At 39.0% G+C, this 18,763-nt stretch overlaps 1 protein-coding gene across 3 annotated transcripts in view; it reads right to left on the minus strand.

The window, feature by feature from the left end:
• Positions 1–17,483, minus strand: part of PCDH17 (protocadherin 17) — a 92,226-nt gene extending 74,743 nt beyond the window's left edge. For 2 of the 3 annotated variants that reach the window (XM_015591826.2, XM_025048997.1), the window contains exon 1: positions 12,428–17,483. In XM_015591826.2, the coding sequence (XP_015447312.1) occupies positions 12,428–15,004 (2,577 nt within the window). In that variant the 5' untranslated portion in view covers positions 15,005–17,483. The remainder of the gene's footprint in view (positions 1–12,427) is intronic. The other variant, XM_006914940.3, reaches the window with a different exon arrangement.
• Between the last annotated feature and the right edge of the window lie 1,280 nt (positions 17,484–18,763).

Raw genomic sequence — 18,763 nt, forward strand, 5'->3', positions numbered from 1 at the left:
GATTAAAGAAAATTCAAGAAGCTTTTATTTTAACTAGTAAACAATAGTTTCTTGTCTATCAAATGCATTTTAATAATGCTAAATAATGATATTCAACCCAGCCCATCTCAAATCTAACACACCTCTATAACACCTCCACTATATAATTATATGAATTATAATTATATGAATCTCAGGTCCAATCGTACATGTAGTTAAATATTAATCTAGTGGTAAACATCATTATCTCCTCAACATATATATCTAATTTTTTTTTAAAAAAATATTTACCTTAGATGTAAATATACAAGGTTTTTAAGGTATCCCTGTAAAAATATATTTTCTGAATAGATATTACAGAAAAGAGACCAGATGGCAAGGATAAGAAGAAAGAATTAGAATAATTCTTTAAGTCTAAGACAATAATTCCTTTTCTTTTACTTTACTCAAATGATGATTTATGATGCTTTTCAAATATTTCAGAAAATTCTAAAACAAATGATACATGTTTTTGATTATATGGTTTTGTGTGAAAACTGACATAAATGAGTGAAAACTGGTATATTTGCAAAACATTAACATTTTACACACATTTTTTGGAAGTCACATTTCCAGTAGATTTCTAAACTGTACTCTTTAAAAGAAAGCATGTATGATAGTTTATGAAAAAGCACATTCAGAGATATGTGTAAAATACGATAGATAATAGAATATTACAGGCTATCTACTCCCCTTAAGTAGGCTTCTTGTAGTAACAGGAAATCCAGATCTCACCTGGAATCTCACCTGGAGAGATCAGGGTGAATTTACAGATAAACTTGATCTATAATGTTTAGATAATTGTGGATATAAATATTCTCATTGAGAAGTCATTATTTGTGGGCTAATTTTGTAAAATACTTAACACTATTAGTTTAATGTTTCAAAAAGTCTCTTGTTTTTGAATGTTAATTGACAATGAACTGTAAATTTCTTAAATTTACATTTCTATGCTCCTTACTATTATATTTTCCTTCATTTTATATCCCAGCGACTCTGGCAAGTGGAGATAATTAATTTTTAATACAGGTTGAAAACTCATTCTGCTTGAAGCCTTTATTCTATCAAACACACTTATTGTTTGATATAGATTTGCAATTAAAATTTTAAATTCAGATACATAATAATGAAGACCTAGGATAGCTTAAGAGTAGTAAATTATTTTAATTAACAGTACTGAAATGGGCAACATGCTGTTTATATGAATGCTTAGCTCATGTTTTCAAAATATGTGCCTTATAATTGTATATCACTTACACAAGAGAGATTCTGAAATTTCTAGAAGAATTTTGTAAGTTGGGTTATTATTATTACATACATATGATAATTGCTCATGGTGATTTTCTTTTCCCATTATCAAATGGCAAATGATTGGTACCAAAGTAATTAAATCATAAAATTAATGTCAATAAATATAAGTAAATGTAATCCCCAAATTACTATTTATGGTTTATCTATAATATCATTTCATTAAGAAAATTACATAGAAAATAAGTGTTTACATTTTATGGAAAGCTTCCAAAAATATCAGTATCTTAAACTTAATTAAATATATAAAGAAGATCATATTAGTTTCTTAATAATTTACTAGAGTTATGTGATCCTTAAAGCCTTAACAAATAGTCATAACCTTTGAATTGCATAGTTTCAATACTTTATAAACCATATCAAGGAACAGGACAAAAGATAAAAGATATGCCCTTTCTAATACTATTTTCTCTTACTATACTGTTTAAAGACCTGTGTTATTTTGTTTCAATTCAAAAATATAGTCATGATCAATATTTATGTTGGATGAAAAATGGTCAAGGTAAAGATAAATGTAACCTTGAAAGCTTTTATTCAGTTCTGGAATATACCCTGTTTTTACACATATACACATATACGTATGTATATTTATGAAACATTCTGTTAAAGTTGATGCTTATAATTATGAACTTGATCATGTTTTTTTCATGAACTTGTAATATAATCAATAGAACTGTCTAGGAATTTTTATTGTAGTTATTAAAAGGTAACAACTACAAATAAAAATTATCAAAATGTGTCATCTTTAAATAATTTACCAGCATGTCGTTATTTCATAATTTTTAAGGAAAAGATATCCTAGACTTTGGCCTTAGTAATTTGTAAGTTTGAACCCCAGCTCTGGTTGGTACTTGACAAGGGATTATAGAAAATGATAAAGAATTCATATTTTTTAAGAGTCTACTCTGTATTAGAAACCATGCTAGGTTCTCTCAACTATAGTGATCCACAAGATGAACATGATCCCTGTCTTCAAGTGTTCTGCTATCTAAACTGCTGTGTGACGAATTAACATTACTAATAATGAGTTCCACCACTGATCCAGAGGTTTAAAACTGTTTGGACTTAATAACATTCACCATTTTACATGTAGATCAGTTGGATCTTTATTAAGGATAGAAACTTTACGCTACAACCCAAAGAAAGAATGAGTGAAAATTGGTACATATTAAGTTAACTGCTCAACATCCAGTCTCAGTATTTCTATTATGGCTCTTATGCATTAAGTAGCTTTAGGTTGAAGCATACGATAAAAATACTTCTATTGATTTCTGCTGATTAGATATTATTTTACAGTTCAGAAGACTGCACTTTCTTTTTACCTGCCAGGCTAAGTCCTGTTTTCCCAACACTGCCAAATGGTCTTACTTCCTTTACTCCAAACTTAACCAGGCAACAGAAGACAATGATGGAAAATATTATCTACTCCTTTGCTAAGACTTTATGTGTCAACTTTTCGCCTAAGGCAAAATTTAATAGCTGACTTGTGGATCTTTATTTCTAGAGATTTACTATGGAAACACTGACATAACCTTTAACCAGAGCAAACAGAGCCTCTCTAATAAGCAGGCGACACCAAATCTAAAAATGCACGAAGAACAGAAAGATCCTGGCAGGAATTAATCTGCCATTTTCACACATCTGCCCAAGGGAGGTATTGTAATTGCAAAAATTTACCCTAAGACTGCTGAGACTCATAGTAATTATGTTTCTTTCTTCTTCTTTTTTTTTTTAATAGAAATAGCCACAGGTGGTAACAAATTGGGTTTAGAGATGGGGAACTGGGCACGCATTCTAACCCAAATTACTATGTAATTGTCTTGATTATAAAAAAACTGCGGAAAGTCTATTGCTCAAAATCCGAATTAAAAAAAAAAAGTGTCGTTAAATGTATTCCTTGTCTTTTAGTTTCTCTCCAATTAGGCATATCGCTTCATTCGTTGGCATTGGCACATCTGATATCAGGGCAACACTGTAGAATAGGCTTTTGCCAATAACCCTAACAAATTCCTGTGAGTGTGATTTGTTTAATAGTATAATTCTCTTATTTCCTGCCTTATTATTATCTAGGGATAAATAGTAGCTTTCCTAGAAGGTCAGTATCTAGAAATTTAGCTAATAATTGCTACTATCTGTGCATCTGCCAGCGTGTGTGTGTATGTGTGTGTGTGTATATATACTCTCGATAATCCTCTATTTTACTCTACAGTTAGGCTCATGTATTAACACCAACATTTTTTCACTGCTTTTTTTTTTTTTTAATTACAAGTGTATTCCTGGCATATCATGCCAAGTAAGAGTCAAAGTGTATCGCCAAACATTTTTTTTCACTCAGGATTTTCTGATTTATTCAACCAAGATTAAAATAAGAGATTAGGTGTTGGTTTAAAACAAAAAGAAAAAATAAACAATTCGTTACTATAACCCAAGGTCATGTAAAGCTTAAAATAATAATAAAAATAAAGCAATCAAGTGTCTTGCCTTGTAACTATGTGAAGACAAGTTTGTATGTAATCTTTAATTCTACCTTAATGATAATGATAATAAAGATATATGATTGATTTCTCTTTTATTTTGCATGACTTATTCACATTCTTAATTCAATAAATTAATTTGGAATAAACCATTTTAAAATAAATGAAAAAATCAAAAAGCAAAACAGATAGCAAGAATTTTATGAACCTTAGAAGATATAGATTAGAATTTACCAATATTTAGATAATATTTTAGTTTTTGCTGACAAAACTATAAAATCAAAATTATTTTTAAGATTTTCAGAAAGTTTTTATGACAATATTTATATGAAGATATATCATTAAGGAATTACTAAGTTTGGGCTCGAAAATATTCCTTTTTGTAGCTAATTCCTTTTTATTCTCAAAATACTAAATAACATTTTTTTCTAATAACTTTTGCTAAGATTTTAAGCATATTATTTCTCAAACATTCTAATTTTTTACTGTCATCTCATCTACTGAATTGGGGACATCTGTAAAAGCACATATAGGCTACTTTACACTGAAGTTAGATAATCCTTCTCATGGTAATCATAGGTAAATTGTTTTTATAAATATCAGTTCTGCATATGCTATTGCTCTGCTGAAATAGCAAAAGAATCTATCACCTATTTAGACATAAAGTAATCTCAGTATACTCTGATAAAATGTGCCGTGTAGAAAATAAAATGAACAGCTTTCAGCAAAAGTATTTATATTAGGGTCTGTGAATTAAGAAGAGAGATTATATCTTATGGATGAAAATTATAGAATTAGGTTTTAAAATTAATGTATGTGTTTGTTCTTAGTGCAAATAAATAAAAAAAATATAATTTATCTCAGACGTTGATAGACTAAAATTGGGTTATAAAATTAAGAAAGTTATTTGGACCCCTGGGACCATTTCTGCCTACAAAAAATACCTTTGCATTTCTGCTTTGTAAAGGTAAGTTTTGGGGATTTAGGACTTGTCCGTGTATTTTTATTTGTGTTTTATTGAATTGGAGGACTTTGGTAAAACTATAATCCAATCATTACTTAGCAATGATTGTTATAGATTCAGGTAGAAGTGCTGTAAAGTGGCATACCAATTGATGACTTATGCTTAAATTACATTTTTCAAAATTATCTCTAAAAAAGCTGAAGAAAATAAATCTAAATCACCATAGTTGATGGAAATAAATTATTTAGTCACATTGTAAGTCAAATCTATTATTTAAAAATACACATACTATTAAAAATACTATTAGAAACTTTCTGAATATAAAGTCATCATCTACATTATATATTAATATAATTTACAAAAATGCACCCAGTGTATCTTAAAAACAGTATGTATCTATAAAACAATTATGAATGTATAGCTTTGAAAACTTGAAAGAGATTTAATGCTCCTGCTTTCAAATTTCACAAAGGCTACTTTTAGCTGATAAAGAGAGTAAACAAGAACTTGTCCTTTAAATAGTCCCTTTAATGGTGTTCCACTAATTAAAAATCATTCAAAAATGTTACAGGTTTAAAAAATAATAAATGTTGCTCAGACAGGGTATATTCCAGAACTGAATAAAAGCTTTCAAGGTTACATTTATCTTTACCTTGACCATTTTTCATCCAACATAAATATTGATCATGACTATATTTTTGAATTGAAACAAAATAACACGGGTCTTTAAATATTTCAAAATGACTGAAATAAAATTCATTTCTAATACCATTAAGTTATTTTAATATATTCCATTTCTCCAATCAAACCAAAGTCTATTTATGTAGATTAGTAACATCTAAAGTTTCATTTATCTAACCTGTATTTATCCTTTGATCACAAAGCTTGTTAACTTAAATGATCTTTTATTGTTATGATTCGTTTTCCCATAATTATGCTGTTTAACTGCCTTAGTTTTTGAAAAAAAATATATGCAAACGTGCCAATCATATTCAGCACAGTTATGCTAGATGCTCAATGAACTGTAAATGCTATTTCACTACAGTACAACTGCCTGGAATAGATCCAGGGCAAGGCCTACAAATACCAGTAATCAGAATGTCACTAGGACCAGAACAGACAAATAGAAGTGTGTCACATGTATATCAATAGATTCTCTCAAACACTGTCTGAAAGCAATTTTACAGTCCATCACTGGAACAACTTGGTGCATACAAGTGAAAGATGCCACCCACACAGCCACAATTTGCATCTGTATATCATTTTCTTTTCTTTTCTTCTTCTTCTTCTTCTTCTTCTTTTTTTTTTTTTTTTTGCTTTACCTTAAAAATATTGAACTTCTTCAGTGGCAAAGAAGCACTAGCAAGCTTCTGCTTAGTCACAGCAGGGAATGTTGATGTCATTAAGGACTTCTTTATTATAGATAATTTATTTCAGGAGACCAAAGGATAGCAATATATCACTGTCAAAGCCAGTGGTGAAAGCTATGACTAACTATAAAATACTGTGTGCCACTGAAGGAAATTCTTGTCAATGTCTCCTTTAGTAAAATAGGTTGACAATAGATTAGTGTAGGTCAGATGAACTTTAAAAGTGTTTTGTAGGTAGGTGGCAGAAGTCACACTATCTTCAAATGGATAGGCAAAATGAACTTTATGCTATTCTCTAACAAATATACAGTCACTGGTTGAAGGAATTCAGTACTAAAAAAAAAAAAAAAAAAAAAAACAACCTTCCCTTATGTCTTTACTAAAATATGACTTTAAGATAATGCCCTGTGGGATTTATTAAACAGGAGTATCACTGAAGGGAATATATTCTGGAGCAATGACTAATATCATAATTAGCAAGTGCATTTGTAAGAATTTACCCACTATTGAGTGTATTGCAAGACTTCTCAGCATAAGGGAGTTAAGTTTTACTTCCTAACTGGCATGAGTCCAGTTCTAGTTGGCTTCATCTTCCTCCTGTTGTTTCATCATCAGACTCATGGAATATATTCTCACAATGCTTCCAGCCATTCTACCATCGTCTGAAAGAATCAGAAATCTGGATATGATTTTTTTTTCTCTTAATCTGCATAAACTCCACTGAAGGCCAGTGGAATGTTCTAGAATGGCTGGCTCTACTCTAAGAAACTTCAAACCATTTGAAGCTTTAAAACAGTAAAATCAACAACACATTTTCAAAAAAATAAAGTTTTGAGTTCATCCTTAAAGCGAATTGCCTTTGAATTAATAAAATCTAAAAATGGGCTAATATCTGTGGTTATGTATTTACATACATTTTATTGAAAATATGAAGCCATATGTACATGTGCATACACATACTTTAATTTTGTCAAAAAGTTTCATTGTTCACATTTTCATAATTATAAGAAAAGCAAACCTGCATTGCAGTAAATGCATATAAACCTTCATTAATCTTAAAAACCATATTTTCTTAATTTATACTTTTTATTTTATAGATATATTTATATTGCATAATATTACATAAACAACACTAATAGTGAAAAATTTGAAAGCTGACAATGGTAGTGAAACAATACGATTCAAATATATTTTTAAACAGTATTATATTTTTATCTGGAGATTTTTAAGGATTTTTCTTTTTAAATGTGTATGTTTCTTAGTCCTTTAACAGAAATTATACTTGAAATAGTTTTAAGAATAATTAATTTTTATCTCACATATAAACCTGTATCTGTGCACTGTAAAAGATAAATAATGTATATTATAACACCAACTTTGCAGAGAAAATTTTCTGGAAAATATGATTTGGGGTTTTTTTGGGCATGGCTTGATCGATATAGTCACAGGCAATAGGAAATGTCTAAAACATGTAAATTTTTTTCTTGACTAAAAAATATGTTCAAGCAGTTGAGATAGAAATTGTAGGGCCTATTTTTTTATGATCTGATATTTTTCATATTATACAAAGCCTTAAATAATATGAAGGTGCCAAGAATAAAATTCCAAAATCCTCCATGTAGACTTATATAGGATAATATTTATTGAAATTATAAAACTAACTCATAGAATGCATGTAAAATTATAGCATTCATGCATAGAATCCAAGTAAAATTAAAAATTATCTTACTCTTACATTTATGAAGAACCGATAGATTATTAACTCAATGTAAGGATAAGTATTACCTAATTGGTATCTCAGAAATTTTATTGAAAACTAAAAACTAGTAGATGAAGAAGTTATTATCTTATGAGTGCCTATTTCAACTAATATTAAAAATAAAATTCTCAGATTTCTAGTTCATATAGTTTTAAAAAATTATACTTATATATTTCCATTTATTGTAAAATTGAGAAATACACACAGATTTATGTTGGAGCTGAGATTTTTATGGGCACATACAACACTAGTAATAACATATTAAGAATGATAATAATTTGGACTTTAAACTCTTCTAAAAACAAAGTCAAAATATCTTAGTGGCTGATTATCTTTTTAACTGGGTTTACTTGCACTTTGTATTATTTTTAATATATGTTAAAACAGAAAAAAGTTTTATGATTATGTACTCATGCTAATTTAAAGTAGAAATTAATCCTTCTGTCTTTTAAGAATCTTTATTTTAAAACAAGTATACAGGATACTCCTGGAGGCATGCAGTAAGAAAGGAAAATTCACTTTCTGCTCAGCCAACTCCAACCCCTATAGATAGAGATGTATATAAAGTTTATGCAAATGCTTGCATGTAACTAATCAAACTATGCTGTCTTGAAATAACATTGCAGGAAAATATCTTCAAAATTATAAACAAAGAAAAATATGTTTATACATTTTGTTACTGAAGTCATAACATGATCTTGGGAAGTATCCTATTGTCAAGAATCTCTTATATTACAGAAGTAGAAATAAAGGCAAACAATGAACAATGTTCCCAGTAAAGATATACTTTTCTTTTTACTTTTTCATTCTAAAATAGTGAATTTATTGTCTATACTACAATAATTTAGTCCTCTATGTCTCAATTTCATTTTATATGTTTATCATGTGTTTAATTCCCTTTTATTGAAAGACCATGCACATATATCAAAAAGATTTTCTCTTTTATCATAAAGAATCTAAAGTCAACTCTAATGTGAATCTTTAAAATTGAACTGTAAAACACTGCATTCCTTTTAAAATTTTATTTTAGTAGATCTTATTCAGCTGGCTCAATATATTTTCTTCTGTGAAAGCATATTAAAATGACTTGTAGTAGTGCTATCAAAAAATCAGAAAACACAGATGTTCAAACAAACTGGAATTTCTCCCATTAGTGAGAAGTCCCAGCCTCCTCCCCACTTCTCAGCAAAGCCTTCTGAAAACACCTGTTGAGAAGTTACCCTGAGACTTAAATAATTCTTGATAAGCTATGACGAGCAGTTACTTCTGACAATTAGTCATGATCTCTACTTGATTTTAGATTCTCATATTAACATATGAAATAATTCACATGGAAATTGTTCCTATGAATAATGCTTTTATAAATTTGTATAACAATCCATTTGCCTCACCTACCACAAAATCTGTGCTCCTATTTTTCAAAATGAGTTTTATAGCTTTGAAATGAATAAAATATTTCATTATAACAACATTGTATTATGAGTCACACTACTGAGGATATTTTAACCCCTAGTCTATTGTTTAAACACTTCATAGAATGATTTTAATTCAGCTAAGGAACTTGAAAGAAAATCTTTTGAAAACTTGAAATAAAATCTCTTCTCACAAACCAGTCTTTCTACACCAGCTTACATGATGGTTCTGCATCCATATTCAATACAAATACCCTTATATCCAAGAGTATATAGATCTTAATCTTAAAATTTTAGGAGGTCTTAAGACTCACACAAAATCTTTTGATACTTAAACAAATCTTAATTTGAGCTGTAACATTAGATTTATAAATTCTGTAGTTTCTAAGGTTGATATCACCACTCTTTACCAGTGTATTTCAAACCATTATGAAACTCTTTTCATTCCATTAATAGAAATACACTGTGCACCTTCTAAACAGCACAAAAGATGCTGGAAAAGAAAGATAAACCAGATCTAGTAGCTACTAGTCCAAGTGCACTCTGATGTATTAAAATTCTTCCTTCAGAAGTACACATGAGATTAACAGTGTTTCCTCAGCAGGCTGTGTTAAATACGCCCACCAATAAATGCACTTGAAACAAGATTATGGGAAATCTAAGTACTGTTAATTTAAGCATGTCAGTTGAGCAAAGTATTTGTAGGATACTAGCTTAAAAAGAAAGAAAAAGGAAAGGTCACTTAGTCAATGTTCTCCATAATAGGTATTGAGAAAAACCTGATACATTTCAAAGAAAATTAACATAAGAGGAATTTACAAAGCATCCTGTATAAGATAGTAAAAGCTCACTAGTAAAAAAAGGAGGACCTGTTTTAACAGTTTATATTGAAGATATTTCCAGGGCAGGAGCAATATGGGAAATCGAGCCACTTTGGAAAAAAATTCAAGGACTTAATTTGTTTTTCTGTGTCTTTATGGTAAAGAATAAGATGCTAGAAAAAAAAAAAAAGAATGGGAAGGAAGTCTGTCCTTTGTTTTCTGTTTAAAAATTCTGCGTGTGTGTGTATGTGTGTTTGTGTGTGTGTGTGTGTGTGTGTGATTTGCTTTAGCTCAAATTTTACTGCTAATGAGAGGAATTATTATCATCGTTATCACCATCAGCATCACCATCACCATCATCACCATCATACATCTGTCAAACAATGACTAGCTTTAAGAACAGCATGGTATAGATACAGTATGGGCACACCTGTCCCTCAAAACCTTCTAGATACTTCCATCCAGGACTGTTCCTCAGTAATCTGAGCAAGAAATCAGGCTTGCTGAGAATTCTACTGCACCAACTTCATTTCTACTAGGACCCTAAATAAGAATTTAACTGATAGTAATTGAAGTAGATTATATATTCCATATCTTTGTAATTGTCAATGGTATATTACATATACTTATTTGTAAAGTATACTTATTTGTAATAGTAAAGATCTATAAATGTATACTCTAATAGATCTCCTTCTAAAAAGATGATCACAAATACCAATTTTACACAGTCACAGAAAGACTTTCGCAGAACCACAATTGTTTTAAGGGAGGAACTTCCTGTTCAGTTTTATATGGACTTCAGAAAAAAATCGTGGTTACTAGTATATAGTAAACACTGTAAAAGTGGGATTTAATACTACTACAAAGTATCAATTGTAGTAGTATTAAATCCCACTTTTACAAGTACAAAAGTCTGTTTTACAAGGACATTATAAGAAAATGTTTTGCTAAGTTTTAATGTTTGTTACACTTATCTCAGGAAAGATAAGATTATGACATTTTACAACTCCATTTTAATAATAAAAACATTACTGTGTCAAGTGTTAGTAAAAGGTATTTGCTTTTCAAAGCATAAAATAATGAACAAATTATTTTCATTTACCCCAAGCTAATGTTCCTCTCAAAGTGTCACTTTTAGTTAAACTCAATTTTGAATTTCAAGTTCTATTCACCCAGAGTAATTTGTAGCAACATGCATTCATAAGAAGCAAGAATTAAGTTTTTCTGTTACACGACTCAATAGTGAATAAAAAAAGAAAAAAAAAAACAGGCAGTGACTAGACACAGCACAAGTCACCTGCTGTTGTTAGAATCTATGTGCATACTGGGTCAGTTAATTTTTTCACATATTAACTCGGGACGATGCTATCTAATATATATTAAACATCACTTAGGTGTACTGAAAATACAGAATATACAAACTAAATGGAATTCTTTTTTGGCACAAGTGTCTTTAACGCAACTTTGTCTCCTGTTTTCCACAACCCAAAATGAGTGTGTGACCCTCTGGTGAACTTTGTTCATTCCTCAATGACTCCAAGAAACAGAACAGAAAAACCACAGGACAAAATAAATTTAAGCTTTTCACAGAGTTACTTATCATCATCCAGAGTCTACATTTATTCAAACTTTTGAAAGATCTTGAGAGCATAAGTCACATTGTCAAAGCTTAAGCTGCACTTAATGAATTATGCTGCAGTTTTAGCTAAACAATAAATGAGTTCTGTGTCCTTTAAAATACTTTTTAAATATAAAACTGACTTTTTGGGTGGTGAAAACTTAGTTCAAGTTGATTCAGGCTCTGGAATTCTAACTGGTTGCTATGTTGTACTTCAAGTAGTTAACTTCTCAATATTTGGGTACACATTTCTTTCATTTGGCATCAAATTTCTAATGGAATTAAAGATTTTTTAGGTGAATTAAGTAAAACAAGTTTTTTTTCTACTCTGGGGATCCTTTGTTATGGAAAGAAATGTGACCAACAAATAAAAATAAAGTAAAAATAAACTATTAATACTGAACACTTAACATTTTAAACCTATAAAAATAAACTTTAAAAATGCAACAAAAGCAAGACATTTACATCTTGAAGATTTTAGACTATTTACATGGGGGGGGATATGTGCAGAATAGGTTGTATATGCAGTGGCAAAGTGTAAACCGTTTTCTTTAAAATAATAATAATAATAATAATTCCCCTCTCACTGCTGCTGGCAATGTGGCTTGTCCTGTACCAAAGGTTTCAGGACAGCTCCAAAATCAGCAATAAATTGAAGTCCCATTAGGTTAAAAGTCTCCTACCTGAATTATGGACATCCGAGTGGCAGGGGTCTCGCTCGCATTAGTCCCTTGTCCGGTGAAGCTGGTGTGGCAGCCCGCGTGGCCCTGAGGAACAGTCAGGTTGTTGGAGGCCGGTTTGAGATACATCACCTCCGACCGGGGCGAGCTGAGGGGCAGGCGGGTCTGGTAGTCAAAGTACATGGGGGAGGTGGCCAGGGAGGGGCTGCTCACCACGTTCATGACGTTCATGGCGTTCCTCTCCTCCACTTCGCTCTGCACCAGCATGATATCATTTTTGTTGATCTTCTTCTTCTTGCCCTTGCCCCCGCCCAGCTGCGGGTGGCTGTACTCGGCGATGCGGCAGTTGTAAGTGCGGATTTCCTTGTTCTCGCGCTTGCACTTGACCGCGATGGTGATCATGGCCGCTAGGAGAATGATGGAGATGGTGCTCAGAGTCACGATGAGCGGCAGCGACATGTCCCAGTGGTGCTGCTCGCCGTTCACCCGGGGAACCCCCTCGGGCAAGGAGCCGCTCACCGAGCGGATGATGAGCTTGGCCACCGCGGACAGGGTGGGCTTGCCGTGGTCAGTCACCTTCACTACCAGCTCCACCACTGGCGTCACGTCCTCCCAGAAGGGGTGCAGCGTGCGGATCTCGCCGCTGGACGGGTCGATTTCAAACAGGTGGTCGTCATTACCATCTACGATCTCGTAGGTGAGGCGCCCGCTCTCGCCGAAGTCGCTGTCAAGGGCGCGCACGGTGCTCACCAGGTAGCCCAGGCCCGCGTTGCGCGGCACCTGCAGCTCAGCGGTGTCGTTCTGCAGCGTGGGCAGCACGATCACCGGTGCGTTGTCATTCACGTCTAGCACTGTCACCCTCACAGTGGCGTTGCTCTCCAAGTGCGCGGGCGCCCCCGAGTCCTTAGCAAGCACCTTGAACTCAAAAGCCTTGGTCTGCTCGTAGTTAAAGGAGCGCAGGGCGTAGATGGCTCCGTTGGTGGGGTTCACAGACACATAGGTGTAGATGGACACGTCGCCGATGTGCGAGGGCAGGATGGAGTAGGACACTGTGCCGTTCTGGCCGAGGTCGGGGTCCTGGGCGAGCACGGAGCCCAAGTACTCTCCTGGGATGTTGTTCTCGTGCACCTGCAGCACGTAGAGTCCCTTGGTGAAACGAGGAGGGTTGTCGTTCTCGTCCAGGATCTTGACAGCGAAGGACTTGGTGGAGTTGAGTGGAGGCGATCCCCCGTCCCGCGCCACGATTGTCACATTATACTCGTCCTGTGTCTCCCGGTCCAGCGGGCGGTCAGTCACCACCGTGTAGAAGTTGTCGTAGTTTTCCTCAAGCTTGAAGGGCACAGAACCTCCCGACCCGCCCAGGCCTCCGCCGCCTGCCGTGCCCCCTCCGCCCAGGACCCGGCACTGCAGCTGCCCGTTCTTGCCCGAGTCGCGGTCAGTGACCCGCACCAAGGCGATGACGGTGCCTGGCGGGGCGGCCTCGCTCAGCGCCCCCTGGCGCACAGAGACGAAACCGATGGACGGCGCGTTGTCGTTGCGGTCGATGAGCTTGACAGTGACCTTGCAGTGGGCCGGGATGGGGTTGGGACCCAGGTCTCGGGCCTGCACGTCGATCTCCAGCATCCCATTCTCCTCATAGTCCAGGTTGCCCTTGACACGGATCAGGCCGGTCTTGGGGTCGATGGAGAACAGCTCCCGCACGCGGTCGGGCACATAGCTGCTGAAGGAATAGAGCACTTCTCCATTTGGACCCTCGTCGGCGTCGGTGGCGTTCAGATCAATGACCACGGTGCCCAGTGGGGCGTTTTCGGGTAGTTCTACCAGGTAGGAGGGCTCCTCGAAGACTGGGCTGTTGTCGTTCGAGTCAATCACCTTCACGTTGATCTGCACCGTGGCTGAGCGCGGCGGCTCGCCGCCATCCAGGGCGGTCAGCACGAGCGTGTGGTGGTTCTGCTGCTCGCGGTCCAGCGCCTTCTGGATAACCAGCTCTGGGAACTTGGTGCCGTCGCCGCGGGACTTGACGTCCAGCGCGAAGAGGCCGTGGTCGTCGCGCGTGAGCAGATAGGTGCGGAGCCCGTTCTCGCCGGCGTCGGGGTCATGTGCACTGGTGAGGGGGAAGCGGGTGCCGGGGGCCGCGTTCTCGGAGATGTCCATCTCGATCTGGTCCGAGGGAAAGGAGGGCGCATTGTCGTTGATGTCCTGGATCTCCACCTTGATCATGCAGATCTCTTTGTCGTTGGCGAACACCTCGAGGGATAGCTGGCACTTGGCATTGTGGCGGCACAGGGACTCGCGGTCGATGCGCTGCTTGGTGTAGAGGAGCCCGCTGTCGACGTCCACGTCCAGCAGGTGCGGCGCGGAGTTCTCCAGCACCCGGTAGCTACCCGACTTGCCGCGCCCGCCGCCGCCGCCGCCGCCGCCGCGCTCTGCGGGCGGAAGCCCTGGCTGCAGTCGAGCATCCTTGCCGATGTTGCCGATCACCGTGCCGGCCCCTTGCTCCTCCGGCACCGAGTAGTTGAGGTTTTTGAGCGTCAGGGCAGGAGCCCATAGCAGGAAACAGCAACAGATGGAAAGGTACATCCCAGACCGGTGGGGTGGGGGCAGGAGCAGCCGGACTGGAGGGGTGAGTGGATGGGTGCGCGCCAGCCTGGAGCCCCGGCGCAGCGTGCGCGCGCGACGCCAGCCGCAAGTCTGTGGGTCCTTCCTTCTCTCCGCTCCCGGGCTGCGGCACCCGGCGGTCTGTCCTTATTCCGCTCAAGTTGCCGAACCTGTTGATCTACAGCATCCGCACTGGGCGAGAAGCAGCGGCGCAGCAGAGCTGCAGGGGCACGGAGCAAGGCGGCGGCTCCCAGCAGCTGGGGGAGAGTCCGGGGCTTTGTCTCCACCACCCGGACTCCGGGCGACTCAAACTTGAGCGATGGTGCCGGCGATAAGAAGTCAATCGAGTCTGGGAGGGATGATAATGAGCTAAGAATCCGTAGGTTTTCCTCGCTCCCACTAGGGCGCTGCGAATCCACTCCCGCCCGTAGCCGCCGAAATACTCTTCACATGGGGTGGGGGAGGGAGCGGGGAGGTGTGTCTCCAGGCAGATCGGAAAGTGAAATCCTTACTTGTTTCTTGTCTCCTGGGGAAGAGGAGCAAAGATGAGAGTCAGATATATTTTGAAGCTTCCCCTGAGCCCCGTGAAATGACTGCTTGCTTCGCGGGCTGGTCTGTTTTCAGGCGGTGTTTTGCTGCATTTAGAGATCTAATCTAGCATTGCTGGCTGAGGCAGCGGCGGCAGCGGACTGCATCTCCCAGCCAAGCGTATTTCTTTCTCTCTCTCTCTCTTTCTCTCTCTCTCTCTCTCCTTTCCGAGCAGCCAGAGGGAGGGGAGGAAATGCAGCGCAAAGAACTAGTGTCCGGATTTGTAGTTTCCACCCTCCACCAAGCTCCTCCCTCTCTTCCTCGGGAAAGGCTCTCCCCGAAGTCAGAAAAGCCACAGCCTGATCAGCGTTTGCGGTCGGAGTCTATTGGGAAGAGGGGAATGGATCAATGTATCTCCGCTTCTGTTCAGAGAACACGCACGTTTTTTTTTTTTTTCTTTTTCTTTTTCCCCGCTACACCAAGCCAGTAGCCGCCGCTACCATCCCATTCTCTTCCCTCGAGCAAGGACTTCTCTCCATGCAGTTTAATTCCAGTTTGCTTTGCTTCCCAGGCGAAAGGAAATCAACAGGCAACTCATGGCTTGGTGTGCAGATCTGAAGGGGGAGGGGGAGGCAGATTACGGGAGGGGGAGCCACCTCCCAGTCCTCGCACACACACTCTCCCTGTCTCTCGCTAGAAGGGAAACAGTCTGCATTCACAGGGCTGAGCTGTCAAGTGCCTCTCTTTTCTTTCTATTCAGCATCTCCTTCCAATGGCCCTGTCTCCCAGTCCTCTTCATCTAGGAAGGCAAAATTGGCGAGGAATAAAAGTGGAGAATATTTGAAGCGAATAAAGTGCGGGTTTTTTTTCCCCCCCTTCAATTTTTTTTGTTTGTTTGTTTGTTTTGATCTTTATAAGTAGGAGTGGGCTGGATGAAAGCAGCACATCAAGGTTTGGCGTGATGCATTCTGCAGTCTCGCTCTCGCAGTCTCTAGGGTGGGCAGGGGGTGAGGAGCTGCGGCCGCGACGGTCCAGCCAGAGGCTCCCAATCCCCGCGGTGCCACCGCTGAGGGGACGTTAGGCTCAGCTCTGTCTACACATCATTTCGGGTTTCTCGAGGCGCCTGGACACACGGGGATGACACATCCAGAAATGCAGGTGTTCGGATCTGCCGGATGAGTCAGAGGCAGCGGAACGAATCGTATTCACTCTCGCCTCACGGTCCTCCCTTCCCAGGCGTTAGTTGCGGCTTCTCCCTAACGCTTTCTCTGACTCACTCTACAGAGAGAAAAGCCAGATTCATGTTTTGGAGGAAAAAGAAGAAGCAAGAGAAAGGGAGGGAGGGAAGGAGGAAGGTGAAGGCGAATCCACCAGCACTTTTACTCTACCTCTTTCTGCTGGAGTCCGAGGCTCGGGGAAGCAAGGCGTCTGTTCTGCTAGGTGTATTTATTTATTTATTAGAAAAAAAAAAAAGCTGTCCTTTTGGTTAGGCGTGAGGAACCCCCAAATCTTTCAGAGTCTTGAAAAAAAAAAAAAAAAAGCAGGATTCCAGTGAGTGTTCGCAGCTTAGCGCCACATCACAGTCCACGATTTTCCTCGCGACGTTCCCTATTCACAAAGTCCAGCGCCGGTGTGCACCGCTAATCGTGCAGTCCGTTGTGGAGGTTTTTTTTTTTTTTCCCCCCCCCCTCGTTTCTGTCACGGGTGGTCTCTTTCAATCTGGTGCCAATCAGGATCAGCTCACCGCCTGCGAAAGGCGTGCGGATTTCAAAGCAAATAGATCCATCTCCGCGAGCAAAGCGTCGAAGGAGATGAAAGGCGAAAATTCAACAGTTGGAGTCGCGTCTCCCCGGCCGCCCTCCACCGCTGCCGCATCCGCGGGGCTCGCAGTCCCCGCACTCCCCTCAGCGCCTCTTGCTGACTGACTCTATTCACCTCACGCCGCCGCTTAAACATTGATACTGATTCCCTGCCAGCCAATCCGCGTGAGGAGCAGGGCCCCGCCTCCTCCGCCTGCGCCCAATCGAAGTTGGAGAAGAGCCTGGCGGGGGCGGAGCCAGGAGCCCCCGCGCCTCAGAGTCATTGATTAGATCAGTTGGATGGGAGACCTTCGCGGCTGGCAGTCGTGGCGGCTCCCCGGGCCTTGCTGCGGGGTCTCCCGAGTCTTAGACTACTGGGAGAAGCTCCCGCACTGTCTCTCTTTTGAAAGGAGGTAATTAAATGAAAAAAAAAAAAGTTTGACAGCGATTTAATTTTTTTTTTGTCCGATGTACACAGGAACCGGAATCGCAGCTTGCTTGCAGAATAAGGTAGCTGCTGTCTTCCTGATGGGTTCCTGATGGGTTTCTGTACACACACACACATACACACACACACGCACAGACACGCACGCATGCACGCACCATACACACACCCATAGCAGGGAAGACGCAAATTGCTGGCTTCGCGTGGACCTGCCAGAATGAGGTGCAGAGTAGTGTGTGTGTGTGTGTGTGTGTGTGTGTGTGTGCGCGCGCGCACGCGTGTGTGGCTGGGGGGTGTGATGTGTATTTCAGCGAGTGTGTGTGAATGCACTGGCGCTCGCGCGCCCGCTTCTGCCCACGCTGGTGCAAACACACCGCGAGCAACAGCAATCAATATGTAACTTTCTCTATCCTCAGAGAAAAATCAGCTGTCCCCAGGCGCCCATGCAAGGAAAGTCGCTTGATTATGAAAGTGTTTCAGAAGAAAAGTAGAATCCCGGTGAAAGAGAGGCTGTGTCTCCCCAGAGGGAATGTACCTCTCCTTTAAGGAGAAAGGCTCACTGTCAATTCAAGCTTTTGTAGCTTGTTAAAACTCAAATCTGGGTAAATAATACTTAGGGCTCTACCCTTTCAGTCTTTTCATTCACCTGCATCTCATATTCAAGGTAAAGCGGACACCCACACAACCACGCGCCGTAGATTTGGTGTTTTGTTCACTTCGAGCTTGTTATTAAAGTTCCATGCGGCAATTTGAATTTTATCTCCTTAAACCAAATAAGTGTTGATAACCAGGTTTGCCAAAGCACTTATGCATAGAGGCTGAATCCTGAACGTGAAGGCAGATCAGTAGGACATCCGTTAAGCTTCATGTTTTGTAAATAACCACCATCATCACTACTTCTCCCCACACACACAGGCAGGGAGGGCAGGAGAGAGGAGGGGGAGGGGAGGGGAGAGAGAGAGAGAGAGA

Source organism: Pteropus alecto, unplaced genomic scaffold (genome assembly GCF_000325575.1).
Source record: "Pteropus alecto unplaced genomic scaffold, ASM32557v1 scaffold35, whole genome shotgun sequence".
Taxonomy (NCBI): domain Eukaryota; kingdom Metazoa; phylum Chordata; class Mammalia; order Chiroptera; family Pteropodidae; genus Pteropus; species Pteropus alecto.